The sequence below is a fragment of the Engraulis encrasicolus genome, unplaced genomic scaffold, assembly GCF_034702125.1.
Source record: "Engraulis encrasicolus isolate BLACKSEA-1 unplaced genomic scaffold, IST_EnEncr_1.0 scaffold_67_np1212, whole genome shotgun sequence".
Lineage (NCBI taxonomy): Eukaryota > Metazoa > Chordata > Actinopteri > Clupeiformes > Engraulidae > Engraulis > Engraulis encrasicolus.
The window spans coordinates 125,543-144,168 of record NW_026946005.1 but is presented as its reverse complement, the minus strand read 5'-3'; the positions used below and the strand labels follow the sequence as shown (position 1 = coordinate 144,168).

Below are 18,626 nucleotides of genomic sequence, written 5' to 3'. Positions count from 1 at the left end.
TTTGTTTTGTTCAAACGTGTTTCTCCATTTAGCTGATATATGCATTTGCCAGAGCCTGTTTAGGCTACCTTATTTAACTCTCCGCATTTACTGATAAACAAAAACCTTGTGGGATGTGTTGATATCGTTTTGTATGGTGTTTCTCCCTAAAACTGAACAAGGACACGCTGCTTTATTGCAAGAAAGGTAGATTTGATTATCATATTCTAATGTCTTCAATACAATAAAAACATAACCCTACTAACTGTCTGATGAAAATGCCATGGGGCCACACACGGCACGCTCACTGGCGATGATTTGTCGCCACCTTGTGGGAGAAGCTGGAATAACATCTAGTGCACTGCTGTGATGAAAGGAGGGAAGTGACAGTCACATACATTACTTTGTATCTGTCTGAATCACCACCGGCAACAAAGTTTCCACACTCTCCGGATACCGAGGTTTGTAGCTACTAACTAACATGCAGGTGTGCGACTGAAATAACAATGACTTTGCAGATGCCCAGAATTTAGAATCAATAACTGTCAAATACGGCTGAGTGGTGAAACTTGCATTGGCCATTCAGGTGCACGAGCTTCCATAACGTTTAACTGCCGCTCATATCACAAATAACGACGAACAGTCCAAGCTTATATTGTCGACATCGTCTGCAGTCGGTTTGGAAAACATCTTTATCCACGACTACAAGGTAATACGATTCAATTAATCGGTCAAACAATCAAATTATGTAATCTAGACGTTTGAAAAGGCATAACACAACAGCGGCTAGCAGATTGAAGCCCTAGCTATTTTCGCTATGCTAACTGTAACTTCAGTGAAGGAGTTATCAAACATCAATGTATGAGGAAAATGGTGTTTGACATTGTTTAAAACGTAGGCTACAAATAAACTGTTTAATTATTTGTTACAAAGGGAAAATGTGTCTATTCAAACTCTGTTGATAGGTAATTTTAACTAGCTAAGTTTACCTAAAGCAGTTTGGTGGCTTTTATACAGGGTCTGGGTGCTATTTTCATATTCAGCTGTTGCTCTTAGACTATCCAGGGTATTAGGCTACTTAATACTTTATTATACTCATAGCCTATTACTAATATTATAATCTTGATTTGTAACTTTGTGTGGATAGTCTGGCCCTTTTGTGGGTAAATGTTGTTTGTGGGCAGTCATTTTCTAATGCAGGTGTCACCAACGTGGTGCCTGCGGGCGCCAGGTAGCCCTCCAGGAGCTTCCGAGGTGCCCTCCAAGGATGTTAATAAATAGTGACGTCTGTAAGATTTTAGTCACAGTTAGTGTTTTTCTTCATTTAAATATGCTATTATTTCTTTATAACCTATAAGCAAATCATCATTCAATCATAGTGTGATTTGGGAATGATGTCAAGATATCAGTAGAGGATTTTGAACAAAAGTAGCCTTCGGGTAGCCCTCGGGTAGCAGTTGGTATCCCTCAGACCCAGAAAGGTTGGGGACCCCTGTTCTAATGGTTAGGGAGATGTTCTAAAGATCAGAAGGTTGTATGTTCGAGTCCCGCTCTTACCTCTGCCTACACCTCCCTCCATCCATGACTGAAGTGCTCTTTAGGCCCCACATTGCTTTATGGACTGTAACCAATACCCAGTAAAATAACTAAGTTGCTTTGGATAAAATCATCCGCTGTAATATTGTGTTATATATACATGTAATGTAGTGTAATGTAATGTTAATCTAATATTTAATTTCCAGATGACAGATTCCTCTAGTTGTGAGTTGCTGGAGAGCTGTGGCCAGGAGACACTGCAGACCACTAAAGAGTTGGAGCGCATGGTGGAGGCTGTGGAAAACATGTCAGGTAGCCTACATTACACTACACCACACTACATTACATTATATTGCACATTACATTATATTACACCAGTGGTGTAGTCTACGTAGAACGCACGCACTATACCCACTTCAAAATTTCAGGGATTTCAGTATACCCACTTAAAATTGATTGGTCCATTATTTAGAGCGGCAAAAATGTATACAGTATACCCACTTAATAAAATGCTCAATTATACATTATACCCACCATAAAAAAGTAGACTACACCACTGCATTACAGTTAGCTGACGCTTTTATCCAAAGCGACTTACCGGTACAATTATTTTAGGTTGTGTAGAAGATGTCAGGTAGGTATCCTACATTGCATTGCCAGGCAGTAAAGAATAGTACCGTAGTTAGCTGGCTGTCACCAAGCTTTACCCGTTTCCCTACGGCAATCTTGCTGCGCTACTGCTGTTACTGTAGTAGCCTGCCACAGACATTTACTGTGGAATTACCAAACTGGCACCAATCAATTTTAGAACATAATCTGGCCGCACATTGTGAAACTGTAGTCTTCCTAGTTCCTTTCTTCCTCCAACCGCTTTATTATTAAAATACAATAGTTTACATAGGTACCATAACAGTCTTTTCACTTCTGAAAAGGGTAGACGTGTAAGTGTATATGTGAGTTTGTGTTGGTTAAACAAAACCTGCATTAATATATATTGTATACTTTGTGTGTGCGCGACGCGTGTACGTGTGTGCGTCCCCGCGTAATGCATCTGAGCGTCATGGTGTGCGACTTGGTGACATGTATGTAGTATATGTGAATGTATATTTACGTGTGTGTGTGTGTGTGTGTGTGTTTAGTGCAGCTGAGCTTGATGGCATATGACTCGGTGGTTCTGTATATGTATATGTGAATGTATATTTACGTGTGTGTGTGTGTGTGTGTGTGTGTGTGTGTGTGTGTGTGTGTGTGTGTGTGTGTGTGTGTGTGTTTAGTGCAGCTGAGCGTGATGGCATATGACTCTGTGGCGCTGTATATGTATATGTGAATGTATATTTACGTTTGTGTGTGTGTGTGTGTGTGTGTGTGTGTTTAGTGCAGCTGAGCGTGATGGCGTATGACTCGGTGGTGCTGTATATGTATATGTGAATGTATATTTACGTGTGTGTGTGTGTGTGTGTGTTTAGTGCAGCTGAGCGTGATGGCGTATGACTCGGTGGTGCTGCGTACGGATCCGGACCAGGCCCAGGCCATGCAGCGGCTGCAGGAGGCTTACCTGCAGTGCGAGGCCGCAGTGCGCCCCCACCTGGCCAACCCAAGCAACCACACCAGAGACACCGCAGCCAGCGACACCAGCGCAACACTCTAGAACTGCACCAGCGCAACACTCTAGAACACCAGAGACACCGCAGTCAGCGACACCAGCGCAATACTCTAGAACACCAGAGACACCGCAGTCAGCGACACCAGCGCAACACTCTAGAACACCAGAGACCGCAGTCAGCGACACCAGCGCAACACTCTAGAACTGCACCAGCGCAACACTCTAGAACACCAGAGACACCGCAGTCAGCGACACCAGCGCAAAACTCTAGAACTGCATCAGCGCAACACTAGAATTCCACCAGTGGAACACTCCAGAACTGCACCAGTGACACCAGCGCAACACTCTAGAACTGCACCAGCGCACCACTAGAATTCCACCAGTGGAACACTCTACCTCTGTCTGGCCTACACTGCTGTACTGGAGCAGACCATGCACCAACTGTGCAGTCACACTATAACCCTGGAAGACCACACGCGCAGTCTGACTGTGTGTGTGTGTGCGCGTGCGTGTGTGTGTGACACCACACTGATAGGCCATTGGTGTGTTGACTATGTTGTTGGGGGGTAAGCTGTTGGTATAGCTCACTGTACCGTGATGTTAGCAGTGTGTTTCACGAGTAGTTCATTAACTGCATAGCTGTAAGTACTGTTTGTATTTATTTATTAATGTTACAATGTTCAGTAATGAACTGTACACTGGACAATGCTATGTTAATTGGTACATGATGTGTACTGGTCTATGAGATGTTCAGTAATAAACATTGGTCTGGTAAATGTTGTGTTGTCGTCTGTGTTGTAAAGTAAATGTGGTTGTCAATCCATTAAGTATTAACAAGATTGAAAACCCAAAGTCAACATTAGACTAATTTTTCAATTCCGCATCTTGTCACAATTGTACTGTACAATAATTGAGTCCCCGCCCCCCACACACACACACACTTTGTCCAATCAGCTGGCAGGTGGGGCCCTGGATGCCATCTGATTGGACAATGACGTGGAGAGCTAAAGATGAAAAAGTCTGCTTCGTCAAGGATTTTTTTTGCTCCTACTTTAAAAAAAAATAGTCTGTAACGTTTTGGGTATTCTTCTGAAAAGATAAAAAGAAGTGGGAGCAAAAAAAACAAACCTCCTGGTTGAAGCTGACGTTTTCATCTTTGGTCATTTGGTTGCCCTGCTTCCTGGTCAGATTTTTTTTTTTTTTGGAATGTGCGGGCTTCAAACTCATACTCCTTCAATAAGGTGAATAGCCATGCAGAGGATGTTGATTCCATGGGCCCAAACTTGCCTTGGGCCAAAAGGAAGGTCCTCCTCAGTCTTCCATGGGATTTTAAGCCAGATGTTAAGAGGGGGTTCAGTACATTGTTGGGGGTCCAGGGATTTTCCCCGAGAAATAAAAAAAGTTAAAACCTTTACACCTTTGTTTAAAGCCCTCTGTGATGTGGTAGTAGTGTAGCTGTAGTATCACTTAAGTATCACTTTAAGAGAAGAAGAGTTACCCAAGTAACGACATCCTTTCGTAGTCAACAAGCGGGAACAGTGTTCTATGGTGTTTCAACGTCTGCATGTGTATGAATGAGTTGTGCAAATAAAACATCAGTAAACCGGGACCCTCGACTCTGCCTGTTGACTGGGGAAGGCATACTAGCACTATGGTAGTAAAGTCCTCTCAGTGACTATTACAGCGTTCAGGGGCTAGGGGACCTTTAGACGGCCTGAGGCACACTGCTACACTTTGATATGTTTAAACGTTTACTCTGTAATGTGTTTAGTAGTTTATTTCCAGAATTTACACTGCCCATTCACAAATGTTAGCTTTTTCATGAATACTTACCACCACCATGAAATTGTAAGTATACATTATGACTGGGAAATTACCGCTTTTCATACTTGAAAAGGGGGGTCTTCTCCATTGTTCACCATTTCCATCATTCGGGAAATATTTAGCTGCAAGACTTCCTGTACTTTGATCATACTAGTAAATATTAATTCATCATTTATTTAATATCCTTGAAATGATCAAATTAGGTAGTTGACAGTAGAGTGTCAATGAGCAGCATAGTTGCAATACCTACTCTGGCCACCATCCTACACACTGTTCCTTTACTGTAAATATTCCATCCAGACATGCAGTATGGTGTTATTGTAAGGTGAAAGTCCTCAGAAATAAAACAAAGTGTATGTAAAGTGAACACCACATTATACGTAAATGTGAATATAATGTGTAGTGTGTAGTGTAATGTGTAGTGCAGTGTTTCTCAAAGTGGGGGGACGAGGAGGCATCACAGGGGGGGCGTGTGACATCTGATTTTGTTTTTTTTTCCTCCAAGGAAATTATTTCCTGTGTCTCCAATAAGAAATACATGTTAAGCCCTCACCAACATTATGTCATAGATAAGTCATAAACATTATGTCCATGTCATTTCATAAGCATTTCATGACTGTAGGCCTTAAGTGACATTCGGTTATGGCATTGGTAATGGGGGGGGGCCTCGGAAGCATCCAGACCCTCCGAAGGGGGGAATGATGGGAAAAGTTTGAGAACCACTGGTGTAGTGTAACGTGACACAAGAGCAGACGTGGGCAAACTCAGGCCTGGGGGGCCACATGCGGCCTGCTGACTCATTTCATGTGGCCTCCTGAGCCTTTACAAGAAAGGCGACTTTTAAATCAAAACTCATACGATCACTCAACATTCTTAAAATGGCTACCCAAAACAGGGCTCTTGCAAATTTAAGATAACCAATTACATAAGCTACATCTAAATAAAATTCATATGATGTGCACGTGTGCAGTAATGGCAAAACTGACAAATTATATCAGTGCACACTATTTCTTACGGTTGACGAGGGCAAGTTGCCCGCGACATCCGAGCCATCAGTCAATATTCCACACCCAATGTGGCCCGTAGGCCAAAATAATTTCCCACCCCTGCACTAGAGTCTTCTTGGCTGAACTCGTGCTACAGCTTTGGTTTCTAATGTGTTGTATGGCTGTGCATGTGCATGTGTTTGTGGGCGTGGCGCTGGCCTTTAGATCAGGAGGTTGCAGGTTCAAATCCCACCCTTGCCACAATATTCATCCATCGCTGAGGTGCCCTTGACCAAACCCCACATTGCTCCAGGGACTGTAACCAATACCTGAACCTAAATAAGTCTAAGTTGTTTTGTATGAAACCGTTAACTAAGTGTAAAATAATGTAATGTCGACGCAGGCATCAGGCAAATGCTCCAATGCCTGTGTGTGCGTGCGTGTGTGTAAGTGCGTGTGTGTGCGTGCGTGCGTGCATACAGTCAGCAGGCAGGTGTGGGGATAGCGAGGTGTGTGTGTGTGTGTCTGGATGCAGACAGGAGACAGGTGCACGGGTAATGAGGTGTGTATGTGTGTGTGTGTAGATGCAGGCAGGTAATGAGGTGTGTGTGTGTGTGTGTGTGTGTGTGTGTGTGTGTGTGTGTGTGTGTGTGTGTGTGTGTGAGTGTGTGTGGGTGTGTGTGTGTGTGTGTAGATGCAGGCAGCAGGCAAGCGTGAGGTGTGTGAGGCGTTACAGCAGATAATGAAGTGTGTGTGTGTGTGTGTGTGTGTGTGTGTGTACACTGTAGATGCAGCAGCAGGCAGGCATGAGGTGTGTGAGGCGTTACAGCAGGTAATGAGGTGTGTGTGTGTGTGTGTGTGTGTGTGTGTGTGTGTGTGTGTGTGTGTGTGTGTAGATGCAGGCAGCAGTAGGCAGGCGTGAGGTGTGTGAGGCGTTACAGCAGCTCCTGACTCAGCTGGACTCCTCCTCAACACAACTGGACAACCTCATAGGTCTGTATGGCCCTACACACACACATGCACACACACACATACACGCACACACACACACAGACGCAGACACGCACACACACACACAGACAAGCACGCATCCACACACACACACACACACACATGCACACACACAGATAGGAACACTCACTCACTCACTCTCTCTCTCTCTCAATCATGCACACACGCACACACACACCTCATTACCCATGCACCTGCCTCCTGTATGTATGCACACACACACACACACACACACACACACAATATAAGATACTCTGCATGTTCTATCTCCATATCTCTCTCGTTGCCTAGCTGTCTCTTTCTGTATTCTTGTGTCTACTTTTCTCGTCACATACACGTTTGTCACATATTCTGGCCCTCCTACCTACAAGCAGACAGTAAGATGCTGTCCTGTGTGTGTGTGTGTGTGTGTGTGTGTGTGTGTGTGTGTGTGTGTGTGTGTGTGTGTGTGTGTGTGTGTGTGTGTGTGTAGTGCATGCGGAGCTGCTCCTGTGTGATGTGAACCTGTGATTGTATAATCAAGTGTTACTGTGTGTGTGTGTGTGTGTGTGTGTGTGTGTGTGTGTGTGTGTGTGTGTGTGTGTAGTGCATGCGGAGCTGCTCCTGTGTGATGTGAACCTGTGATTGTATAATCAAGTGTTACTGTGTGTGTGTGTGTGTGTGTGTGTGTGTGTGTGTGTGTGTGTGTGTGTGTGTGTGTGTGTGTGTGTGTAGTGCATGCGGAGCTGCTGCTGTGTGATGTGAACCTGTGCTTCACCCATCCAGAGATGTGGCTGCTACTGACGCCTGAGGAGACAGCAGACCTCACACACACCGACCAGAACCTCTAACACACACACACACACACACACACACACACACACACACACACACACACACACACACACACCGACCAGAACCTCTAACACACACACACACACACACACCGACCAGAACCTCTAACACACACACACACACACACACCGACCAGAACCTCCAACACACACACACACACACACACACACACACACACACACCGATCAGAACCTCTAACCACACACACACACACACCGACCAGAACCTCAAATCACACACACATACACACAAATGTCAATATACAATGTTATCTGTTGAAAGCTTATAACGTTAACATGAATAAATGTAATGTATTACATTTTTATAAAACTGTTACATAAATGATAACATAGTGAATATGTTTTTTAATCAACATTGTGAAATGGTGAAATAGGCACTTGATGCCATGACACCTAATAAATAATAATTATATAAAAACAAAACAAGTCGACTGTTATCTGTGACATTTCCTACATTTGTTACTGTCGATGTTGCACATGCATCCAATCGTAACTGATCTCTTTGACTGAAGGCAGTTAAAATGATGCTGTTCCATTTCTGGTATTAAACTCATTTTACACCTCCCTATGAGTTAAATCAGGGGTGGGGGACCTATGTCTGGAGGGCCGTGTGAGTCCAATTTTCGATGGTCCAAGGAATGGAAAAGCACTAGGCCTCGGCAGGGATTTCAGTACGCGCACTCCTCAATCGTACGGTGCAAAAGTATTTATTGTTGTCCAGAATGGTAAAAACTCATGAATGAAACCTCAATTAAAATAAAGAAGACAGTCCAGCTAAACGAAAGTAAGATGAAATAGTGATAGAATTAAGTGAGTACGGTCGAAATAATGTATCAGACCGGGCTGCGTTTCCCCATTCAACTCAAAACCAACCCAAACTCGACTAAATGCCCTATGACATAAAAACAAAAACTAAACATAATCCATCCATAACCAGTCAGTTAATCTTCCACATAATAATCAAGTATCTTACATTTAACCCAAAATATTACCTTATAAGGCCAAAACATAAAAAGTATCAAAATGGCTGTAACAGGCCGTTTATTCGGCCCCTGGTATAATTTGACTGCTATGCAGCTTCACATGAAATATGGCATGTTTTGTAAAGGATTCTTAGAAATTACCTTTGCAATACAGTTACATTGTATTTCAGGGGACTTAGAGGAGGTGAGGTCTGTTGTAAAGGTGGCTGCTTTCAATATAGGCCTAAAGTGCAGGGGGAAATCCTGGTTTGTGTTCATAGTACGGGCCCTTGGAAGACTTTGAAGTGGCCCCTCGAATGAAAAAGGTTCCCCACCCATGAGTTAAATAATTGAGCTTTACCTTTCTCTTGTACTTCCAGGCATTCTCTGAGTCTAACTCCTATTTCCAAGCTTGCTACTCATCACATCTTACAAGACCAGCTCACATTAGTTCACTACTGACCACTTAATTTACTGAGGGCTGCTCATCACTGACAGGACAGGGTGTTTGAATGTATGTGTTAAAATGTGTATGTCTTTTGTTTTCTTATTTATTTATTGTTTTTTTTTTGTTTTCTTTAGGTTTTGTATTTCATTTTCTAAACTTTTTATTAATACTATTTATTCATTGACTGATGGAGACTGGGACCGCAAGCTGAATTGCCCTTCTGATGGGACTCATAAAGTTATCTAAATCTGATCTGATTACTACCTTCGAACTAAAATCAATATCACCTGACTAGAGAATGGCTTGGAGAACAGGAAAAAGGTCAGTGTATCTTATTTCCAGAAATGGTATGGTGTCGCTTTAAGTTATTTTTTCTTCTTTTTATTCATTCATTCAATGGCAATGACGTTTCGATCAGATTCTGAGGAAGGCCGAGAGGTCAAAACGTCATTGCCATTGAATGAATGAATAAAAAGAAGAAAAAATAACTTTAAGAAGAAAAAAATCCAAAGGAGTGTGCAAACCTTTTTTCAAAAAATACGTAATCTTTTTGCTCAGCACCAGGGATTGTGCACAAGTAACTTTCTACATGGTGTCGCTTTAACCCTCAAGCCAAATGAAAACACATGCAGCTCTGATATTCCATTATAAACACATAGGCAGCAGCATTATAATCATTAGTCTCTAAACAGCACACAGTCACTCCCAAACTGGGGCTGGCAGAGAGAAGGCGCTGATTGCATTACATCTTGAAAATGAATATGCAGTAGCTTAGGCTTACTGTAGTATTCACTTATGCATTGACATGTCCTGTGATTTTCGCATTACAATATTGGCAACATTAAGGGACAACGATGTTTGCTATTTCGAGCTGGGGCGGGGTAGGCCTATTCTTAGGTCCCGGGGGTCCAGAGACAGTTTGTATATTAGGTTGTCCTGCTACATGCAGTCAGTGAAACTCGGGCTTGTCTGAAGACCTTCAGCAGTAGTTCTAACTATTGCAAATTCTCAGCTGAGCCCTTTCCGAGTTTTGTTTATTTGTCTTCCTTCTGTAGTTCGGTGCTCTCCGCGTGCGCACCCCTTTTGATGAGTTGTTATGCAGCCGTGCAGGGGCTCGCGAGGTGTGAGTGTTCCCTCAGAACACCACGAATCCATTCACGAGGGCACCGGAATTATAGGCTGCTGCGCGCGCCCTGCAGGGATGTCCGCATATCAAAGTCGGTCTGCAACCCAGCGGGGTCGCGAGCGAGGTGTCAAAGCGCTGCTGATCCGCCGAGTGTGTTTATTCGCCTCAACCTGACGTGTATTGAGAGATGGATACCAGCGCTAATCTACTAATCCTCTTGAACACACACATCCTAAACAAACCCATATCTTAATACAGCCGTCTTATGTATTCATTAGTCTTAAACATAAATACAAACAGTGTTTAAAATCGTCTGACAAATGGTTTGAGGTGATGTAAGTTTGTCCGTGCCTCGTTCCGCTTACATATGCTTTTTCCCACGGTTTCTCCGACTTTGGCCTCCGTGCTTTCGTGCGCAGACGTGTTTCACTATTACCTGAGTGCAGGTATCGCACTTGACTGTGCAGCACCAGTGGAACTTGCAGTTGCAGCTACTGGAGGTCTCCACGCGACGCTGCTCCACGCGGTAGCCGCACTCGTGACAGAGGCGCCTGCAGCTGCGCTTCTCCCACTGGGAAAGATTGTCGCCGCTCTGCAGACACTCGCGTCCTTCGGTGCCGTGGAGACCGAGGCTCAGGTTCCTCGCGCAGTAGTCTGGCGAGTCCTCCAAATAGACGAGCTCGGTGCGCGAGATGCTGCCGAACGCGTCTGTCAGAACGCCGCGGTTGTCGGCCACGTTGCCTGCGCGCACGCGCCTCTTGTCCAGCTCCAGCTTGTGCGCGTGGCCGTACTTGACCTTCAGGTAGTTACCGACATCCCGGAAGTCAGCGAGCTGCAGCCAACAAGTGTGCACACTGCAGCTCTGGGAGAGCCCATGGCACCGACACGCGCGACGCATATTGGCCTTCACAGCCTGAGAAGAGAAGAGAAGATGAGGATGGAGGGGTGGATAGGGGAGAGAGAGAAATATAGAAAGAACTAGAGGAGACAGAGAGAGAAAGAGAGAGAGAGAGAGAAATGTCTACATAGGCCCGTAGTAAGAGAGGATGAGAGAGAGAGAGAGAGAGAGAGAGAGAGAGAGAGAGATGCCTACATAGGCCCGTAGTAAGAGAGGAGGAGGAGGAGAGAGAGAGAGACAGAGAGACAGAGAGACAGAGATGCCTACATAGGCCCGTAGTAAGAGAGGAGGAGAGAGAGAGAGACCAAAATGAGGGGCAAACAGAGATGGAGGCGTACTCAGGAGAGATGGAGGGGAGAAAGATAGGAACACATGCAGCTGTGGGGAAGAGAGAGATGGAGAGATGACGTTGCAGGGCAGAGAGAGAGAGATGGACCATCTTGGTAGTGGTGAGGATAGAGTGATGGAGGACAGACAGAGATCCTGGTGTGATACCGGGGAGAGAGAGAGAGAGAGAGAATAAAGAGAGATGGGTGTGTGGTCAGGTTCTAGAGAGAGAGAGGTGGAGGTGAGGTGATAGACAGAGAGAGGGAGAGAGAGAAAAGAGAGAGGGAGAGAGACACGGGGGGTAAAAGAGAGGGAAAGAGAGAGTTGGTGAAGTGATGAGAGAGAGAGGGTGAGGAGAGCGAGAGAGAGAAAGACAGAGAGGGAGGGAGAGAGAGAGAGGGAGAGATGGAGGTATCACTGCTCACCTGTCTGCCTGCATAGGCCCGTAGTAAGAGATGGAGAGAGAGAGAGAGAAAGAGAGATGGAGGTATCACTGCTCACCTGTCTGCCTGCATAGGCCCGTAGTAAGAGAGGGAGAGGGAGGGAGATGGAGGTATCACTGCTCACCTGTCTGCCTGCATAGGCCCGTAGTAAGAGATGGAGAGAGGGAGATGGAGGGAGAGAGAGAGGGAGAGAGGGAGAGATGGAGGTATCACTGCTCACCTGTCTGCCTGCATAGGCCCGTAGTAAGAGAAAGAGAGAAAGAGAGATGGATGGAGGGAGAGAAAGAGAGAAAGGGAGATGGAGGTATCACTGCTCACCTGTCTGCCTGCATAGGCCCGTAGTAAGAGATGGAGAGAGGGAGGGAGAGATGGAGGTATCACTGCTCACCTGTCTGCCTGCCTCGTTGTTGTAGTAAGAGATGGAGAGAGGGAGGGAGAGATGGAGGTATCACTGCTCACCTGTCTGCCTGCCTCGTTGTTGTAGTAAGAGATGGAGAGGGAGGTATCACTGCTCACCTGTCTGCCGGCCTCGTTGTTGTAGTAAGAGATGGAGATGGAGGTATCACTGCTCACCTGTCTGCCTGCATAGGCCCGTAGTAAGAGAGGGAGAGAGGGAGAGATGGAGGGAGAGAGAGATGGAGATGGAGGGAGATGGAGGTATCACTGCTCACCTGTCTGCCGGCCTCGTTGTTGTGCAGGTTCATGCGTGCCCTCCAGTCCTGTCCCGTCTCCTGAGTGTCCAGGTACTGCCTGGAGATCCGCCCCCCAAAGTCCACATTGTCACTGCAGCCGCCCCACACCCAGCCTCCCCCACCTGCGGAGAGAGAGAGAAAGAGAGAGAGAGAGAGAGAGAGAGAGAGAGAGAGAGAGAGAGAGAGAGAGAGAGAGATGATGATGATCACTGCAGCATTCCTACATCCATTCTGTGCCTGTCTGCAGGATATGTTGAATGTCTAGCTGTGTGTGTGGTGGTACTTTTGGTCTGGTAGACTCTGTGCAGTGGTATAAGGTTTGGTCTGTTCAGCTGTGTGTGGTGGTGAAAGTTGTGGTCTGTTAAACTCTGTGCAGTGGTATAAGGTTTGGTCTGTTCAGCTGTGTGTGGTGGTGAAAGTTGTGGTCTGTTAAACTCTGTGCAGTGGTATAAGGTATGGTCTGTTCAGCTGTGTGTGGTGGTGTTTTGCGCTGCTTGTGTGAATGCAAAGCTACCCTGTGACTGCTAGCATATCGTTGATGTAGAGTCCATGAGCTGAACAGGAGAAGTATTGACAATGATGTTCTTGTTCAGAGGAGTAGATGTGTGCACATCCCACCCGATGGGCCAGGTGCACGACAAAGAGAGTAAATCCAAGTGAAAAGAGAAGTCCGCGACACTGCTTGTCTATTGTGTATTTAATGGAGCAACGTTTCGACCTACAGGTCTTCATCAGGCAAAAGATGATGTTCTTGCTCACACCACTGGGTGATGCTCTCCAATATGGGGCGCGCCCCATACGCATATCTACTAATGCAGGGGTCACATGTGGCTCTTTTGGGAACTGTATATGGCTCTTACTTATCCAGGGTTGCCACCCATTCCTTGAAATATGGAATCGTCGCCACCCATTCCTTGAAATATGGAATCGTCCTGTATTCATAAATAAAAGTACGGGTTCTGTATTGAGTTGAAACGGGACAGGGGTTGGCAACCCTATAGCCTACTTACCTGTTATCAAGAAAAGCAATAACTTGACAGTACACTCTAAAATTGTTGGGCCTAATTGAAATAGGCCTACATGCTTTTGATTGGGTTCAGTGTTTTTAAAATGGTATGGCTCTTATGAAAATGTATTTAAAAATGTTGGCTTTTATGGCTCTCACCACCAAAAGTTCCTGACTCCTGTACTAATGTGTGTTGAGTTGTACTTAGAATAGAGTCAACCAGGGTGGAACTGCAGCAAAGTGTGCAGCTGGGGGAACTATACATCGAGACAGGGCTCTAAATGAACTTTTTTTCACCAACCAAAATGGCTAGTAGCCTAGATGTTAATCTCACCAGCATTTGGGCGGTTGGCTGATGTTAATTTAGAGCCCTGCTGCATCTCCAGATATATTTGCGAGATACAGAAAAATTACTTGATTATTTATTATTATCTATCTATCTATCTATCTATCTATCTATCTATCTATCTATCTATCTATCTATCTATCTATCTATCTATCTATGGATTGATTGATTGATTGATTGATTGATTGATTGATTGATTGATTTATTATTATTATTGGCCTACTAATTATTATTGCTGTTGTTGCTGTCGTTATTATTATTGTTTTTGTTGTGCGCATTAAAAGTGTAGAAGTTTTACCTGCTTTGCCCTCTCTGGACGCGTCACATCCGCAGTTGGCGAGCTCCCCCAGACTGCAGTTCCTCGTCAGTGTAAACATCACCCCGGCTGCACTGATGGCGTGGACAAATGACGTCTCCCTAGTGGCTGCATGTGGGAATGTTTTGGGGATATTTTGAACATGAATAAACATGAACAAAGTTAAAACTGCGCACTACTGTTGACAGTAGACGACTGCGGAATGGAATGGCACCTCACCAGCGCGCGTTCCTCCTGAGGCCGTGGGTTGCAGCGCGCTCTCTGGACAGTTCCAACGGTCCCACGTGAACTGATGCTTACATTCTTCTATCCCACTCCGTGCACCCGCTTGCACGCTGTTGGCATATGTCAGGGAAGCCTAGAAAAAACAAACCGCCACATCTGGTGGTCACTTTCAGAAAACCACACATCATATTTTACGTGCGTAAAAGCCAAATCACCAACAATCATGGGCTACTCTGCAGAATGCAGACAAACTTGTTTCTCCAACTTTTATCCTAGAATGGCCCTAATGAAAACAACCACACACACACACACACACACACACACACACACACACACACACACACACACACACACACACACACACACACACACACACACACACACAGCCACACACAGCTCACCTTCGGTCCGGACATCAGCACACTGTTCAGGACCCTGCGACACAAAGACATACAGTTTTGTCACCACACTCAACACCACCAGACATGCACAAAAGCCTAAAAAGCCAAACTTGGGAATTATGATCATTTGAAGTAGATTCTTACCAGGCGTCATAGGGCGCGATGCCAGAACCAATGAGGCATAAACAGACTAGCAGGAGCATGGTCGGCTCTCTGCAGCTAAACGAGCCGTGGAAATGGAAAACAATGAATCTATAAAAGTCTGGAACAACAAGCTATTAATAACCAATAATAACTCCACAGGTGGTGTTCGCTTGCTCTGTCTCTGGATGATGCCTGGCGGCTTCTTTAAGTCTTAGTAATGAACAAGCGCCTCCATGACCTCAAAACTTTCTGTCTCCGTCTCTCTATTTAGGACGCTACAGATCAGCTGTATAGCAGGAGAGAGACTGGATAATAGTCTTGAATCAGGAGCAATGACACGTCCGGGTGAGGCAAAAGAGGAAACGCCTCCACGGAATATCAAAGACTCCCCGTGAAGGACCCGCATAACTGCGGCCCAGCACATCATAGCCTGCCCGAGACCCGACGACCCAATCAACATAGTGGACACAAACAGGGCCGTTGACAGCTTTGGCTGAGCCCAGAACAATGTAATCTGAAAGGGCCCCCACACCCAATACATTTAATGTAACGAGGAACCAATTATGGGCCCTCCATTTCCCTGGGCCCGGGATTTGTGACCCCTTTGCCCCCTCTTGTCGGCTTCCCCGGACACAAACACACACACACGCGTGGTGACAAGTATTATTATTTTTTTATTTCTTATTTCTTAACATTATTATTTGATAGTGAGATATATAGTATTTTTGCTCGTCGTGAAACAGAAGACAACTTTGGCACAGGAGTGAAATAAATAAATAAATGCCTAATCTCTCTTCGCTGGTCCGTCGTGCAGTGCGTGTCAGAGAGAAGGGAAGTACATCACAATGAGTTCTGCAGCTGAGGTCTTGTCTGAACACCAGGCTCAACTGTGGAAATCAGATGGATTATGTAAACAATAAGTTACATAAAGTTATAAGTACATTTGATTTTAATTGCGAGTTCACAGAACCCTAAAAGTCTTTTTTTTCACAGTCCACCAACTCAATGTTTCCTATTGCGATGGTGTCTCCTTCTCGTGCTGCCGTTCTTTGACTTGCGCCCTTTGTTGCGTCGCGGCGCGCAATAGTATTTGGTGACCACCTGAGTGCAGGTATCGCACGTGACCGTGCAGCACCAGTGGAATTTGCAGTTGCAGCTGCTGGAGGTCTCCACGCGACGCTGCTCCACGCGGTAGCCGCACTCGTGACAGAGGCGCCTGCAGCTGCGCTTCTCCCACTGCGAGAGATTCAGATTATTATTGTCGCCGCTCTGCAGACACTCGCGCCCTTCGGTGCCGTGGAGGCCGAGGCTCAGGTTCCGCGCGCAGTAGTCTGGCGAGCTCTCTAGGTAGATGAGTTCAGAGCGCGCGACGGTGGTGAAGGCCTCGGCCAGAATGCCCCCGCGGTTGCCGTTGCTGTGGTTGTCGGTTGTTGCCGTGGCCACGTTGCCTGCGTTTGCGCGCGCGCTGTTGCCGGCTCGCACGCGCCTCTTGTCCATCTCCAGCAGCTGCGCCTGGTCATGCTTGACCTTCAGGTAGTTACCGACATCCCGGAAGTCCGCGAGCTGCATCCAGCAGGTCTGAATGCTGCAGCTTCCCGACACGCCGTGGCACTTGCACGCGCGCTTCATGGTGGCCCGAACAGCCTGAGACAGAAAGAAAAGAGAGGAAGGCGTCATTAGTACACAATGCCACTTGCGCATGCCCAGAAATCAACATGACACCTGATATGAATGTCTTTTTTGTTGGATTCTCTCTCTCTCTCTCTCTCTCTCTCTCTCTCTCTCTCTCTCGCTCTCGCTCTCTCTCTCTCTCTCTGTGTTTTGTGTTAGTCTCTTAAGACGTGTTATAGCTGCGTTATAACTCTCTCTCTGTGTGTGTGTGTGTGTGTGTGTGTGTGTGTGTGTGTGTGTGTGTGTGTGTGTGTGTGTCATAACTCACCTGTCGTCCGGCCTCGTTGTTGTGCAGGTTGACAGCGGCGCGTGCGTCGTGGCCGTTCTCCAGCGCGTCCACGAACTGCTTGCTGATGTTCTCGCCGAAGTCCACGTTGTCGCTGCAGCCGCCCCACATCCAGCCGCGCCCCCCCATCTTGCCGATGTTGGAGTCGTCGCAGCCGCAGTGACTCAGCTCGCCCATGCTGCAGTTCTTGGTGAGCGCGTGCATCACCCCCGCGGCACTGATGGCATGCACGAACGCGGTCTCTCTCGTGGCTGTTGGATAGAATTATATATTTTAAAAAAATGTCAATTTGAGAACACAGTAGAAATACGTGCAATGTAGCTCTACTATAAAAGTACAAAATGAGAATATAGCAGCGCAGCATTTTAGCTTTTACATCACTTTGATGAAATCCTAACCCAATTGAGCATCTAACAAAAAAGGAGCAAAGAATAAAAGAAAATAAAAGGAGCAAAGAACTCACCTCCTCGTGCGCCACTGTGTGTGGAGAGCTGCAGCGCGCTCTCGGGGCAGTTCCACCGGTCCCACGAGAACTGGTGTTTACACTCCTCGATGCCTTTCCGCGCGCCGCTCTGGACGCTGCCGGCGTAGGTCAGGTAGGCCTTGGGGCCCGTCATCAGGAAATTATTCACCGACCTGCAGGACAGGAGAGAACAGAGGAAGGGCACAGGTCACCAACACAGTCACGAGATGATTTTTAATATATCTATTTTTAATATATCTATTTGTTAATGTTTTTACATATTTTGCCACAATCATCAAGGGATGCTCAATTTCGTTGCACGCGATACAGTGACACATTATTCTATTCTATTCTATTCTATTCTATTCTATTATATTCTATTCTATTCCATTATATGCCGCACAAAGGCAAAGGGTATCATCATGTTTTTGTCAAAATTGAGTTTAGACAGAACATTGTGTGAATAACACCAAATATGTCCCATTTCAGATATATTACTCTGTCAAATTTGCAGTAGGCCTAACTACAATATCAACCTAATACCAATAGGCCTACTTTGAAGGCATTTTTCCTCAGTGTTGGCATACGTTATATTTGTATGATTGCTATATGTGTGTGTAAGAGCGTCGAGAGAATAAAACCAAAAGCAACAAGTAATGACTTAAACAGTTGACAGATGAGTAACTTACCAGGCGCTGGTGACCAGCAGGTTGCTGCATATCGACAGGAGAGCTGACAGCAGTAGTCTGTAGAGATCCATTGCGTTGAGGAGTTGAGGATTTGTTGGTGCTGCTCTGCTCTGCTCTGCTCAGTAGGTTCCGAAAGGGAGATGTAGAGATGAGATGGAGATTATGTGATATGTGTTCCGAGAGGGAGACAGAGGTGACTGCTGTGTTGAGGGTGGCGGGTCGGGGTCATATTTATATCGCCGCCTCCCGGACTGACAGGCCCCGTTTCCACCTCTGACATTTGGCCCAGGCTCGCGCTAGGATTGGCTGAGGGGGGCGACGGCGAAGGTGTCAAGAACTCCACTTCAAAGCCTTCACGCGCACTTGATGAGTTCCCATCCCAAATCACCC

The 18,626-nt window shown here is 45.9% G+C and overlaps 3 protein-coding genes across 3 annotated transcripts; 1 reads left to right on the top strand and 2 right to left on the bottom strand.

Moving 5' to 3' along the window:
• The first annotated feature begins 327 nt into the window (after window positions 1-327).
• On the top strand, window positions 328-3,894 carry syce3 (synaptonemal complex central element protein 3). The gene is made up of 4 exons (XM_063193928.1): window positions 328-440; window positions 566-688; window positions 1,722-1,827; window positions 2,982-3,894. The coding sequence occupies exons 3-4, from the start codon at window positions 1,722-1,724 to the stop codon at window positions 3,161-3,163; spliced, it is 288 nt and encodes a 95-aa protein (XP_063049998.1). The 5' UTR covers window positions 328-440; window positions 566-688; the 3' UTR covers window positions 3,164-3,894.
• Window positions 3,895-10,690: 6,796 nt separating this feature from the next.
• Window positions 10,691-15,010, bottom strand: LOC134444706 (protein Wnt-8a-like). The gene is made up of 5 exons (XM_063193932.1): window positions 14,984-15,010; window positions 14,577-14,715; window positions 14,340-14,465; window positions 12,669-12,811; window positions 10,691-11,242 (listed from the first exon to the last, which is right to left on the bottom strand). Exons 1-5 carry the CDS (start codon window positions 14,996-14,998, stop codon window positions 10,691-10,693), a joined length of 975 nt encoding a protein of 324 aa, XP_063050002.1. The 5' UTR covers window positions 14,999-15,010.
• Window positions 15,011-15,856: 846 nt separating this feature from the next.
• LOC134444705 (protein Wnt-8a-like) lies at window positions 15,857-18,307 on the bottom strand. Its single transcript, XM_063193931.1, has 4 exons — window positions 18,237-18,307; window positions 17,548-17,720; window positions 17,067-17,335; window positions 15,857-16,771 (listed from the first exon to the last, which is right to left on the bottom strand). Exons 1-4 carry the CDS (start codon window positions 18,305-18,307, stop codon window positions 16,130-16,132), a joined length of 1,155 nt encoding a protein of 384 aa, XP_063050001.1. The 3' UTR covers window positions 15,857-16,129.
• Window positions 18,308-18,626: the final 319 nt, after the last annotated feature.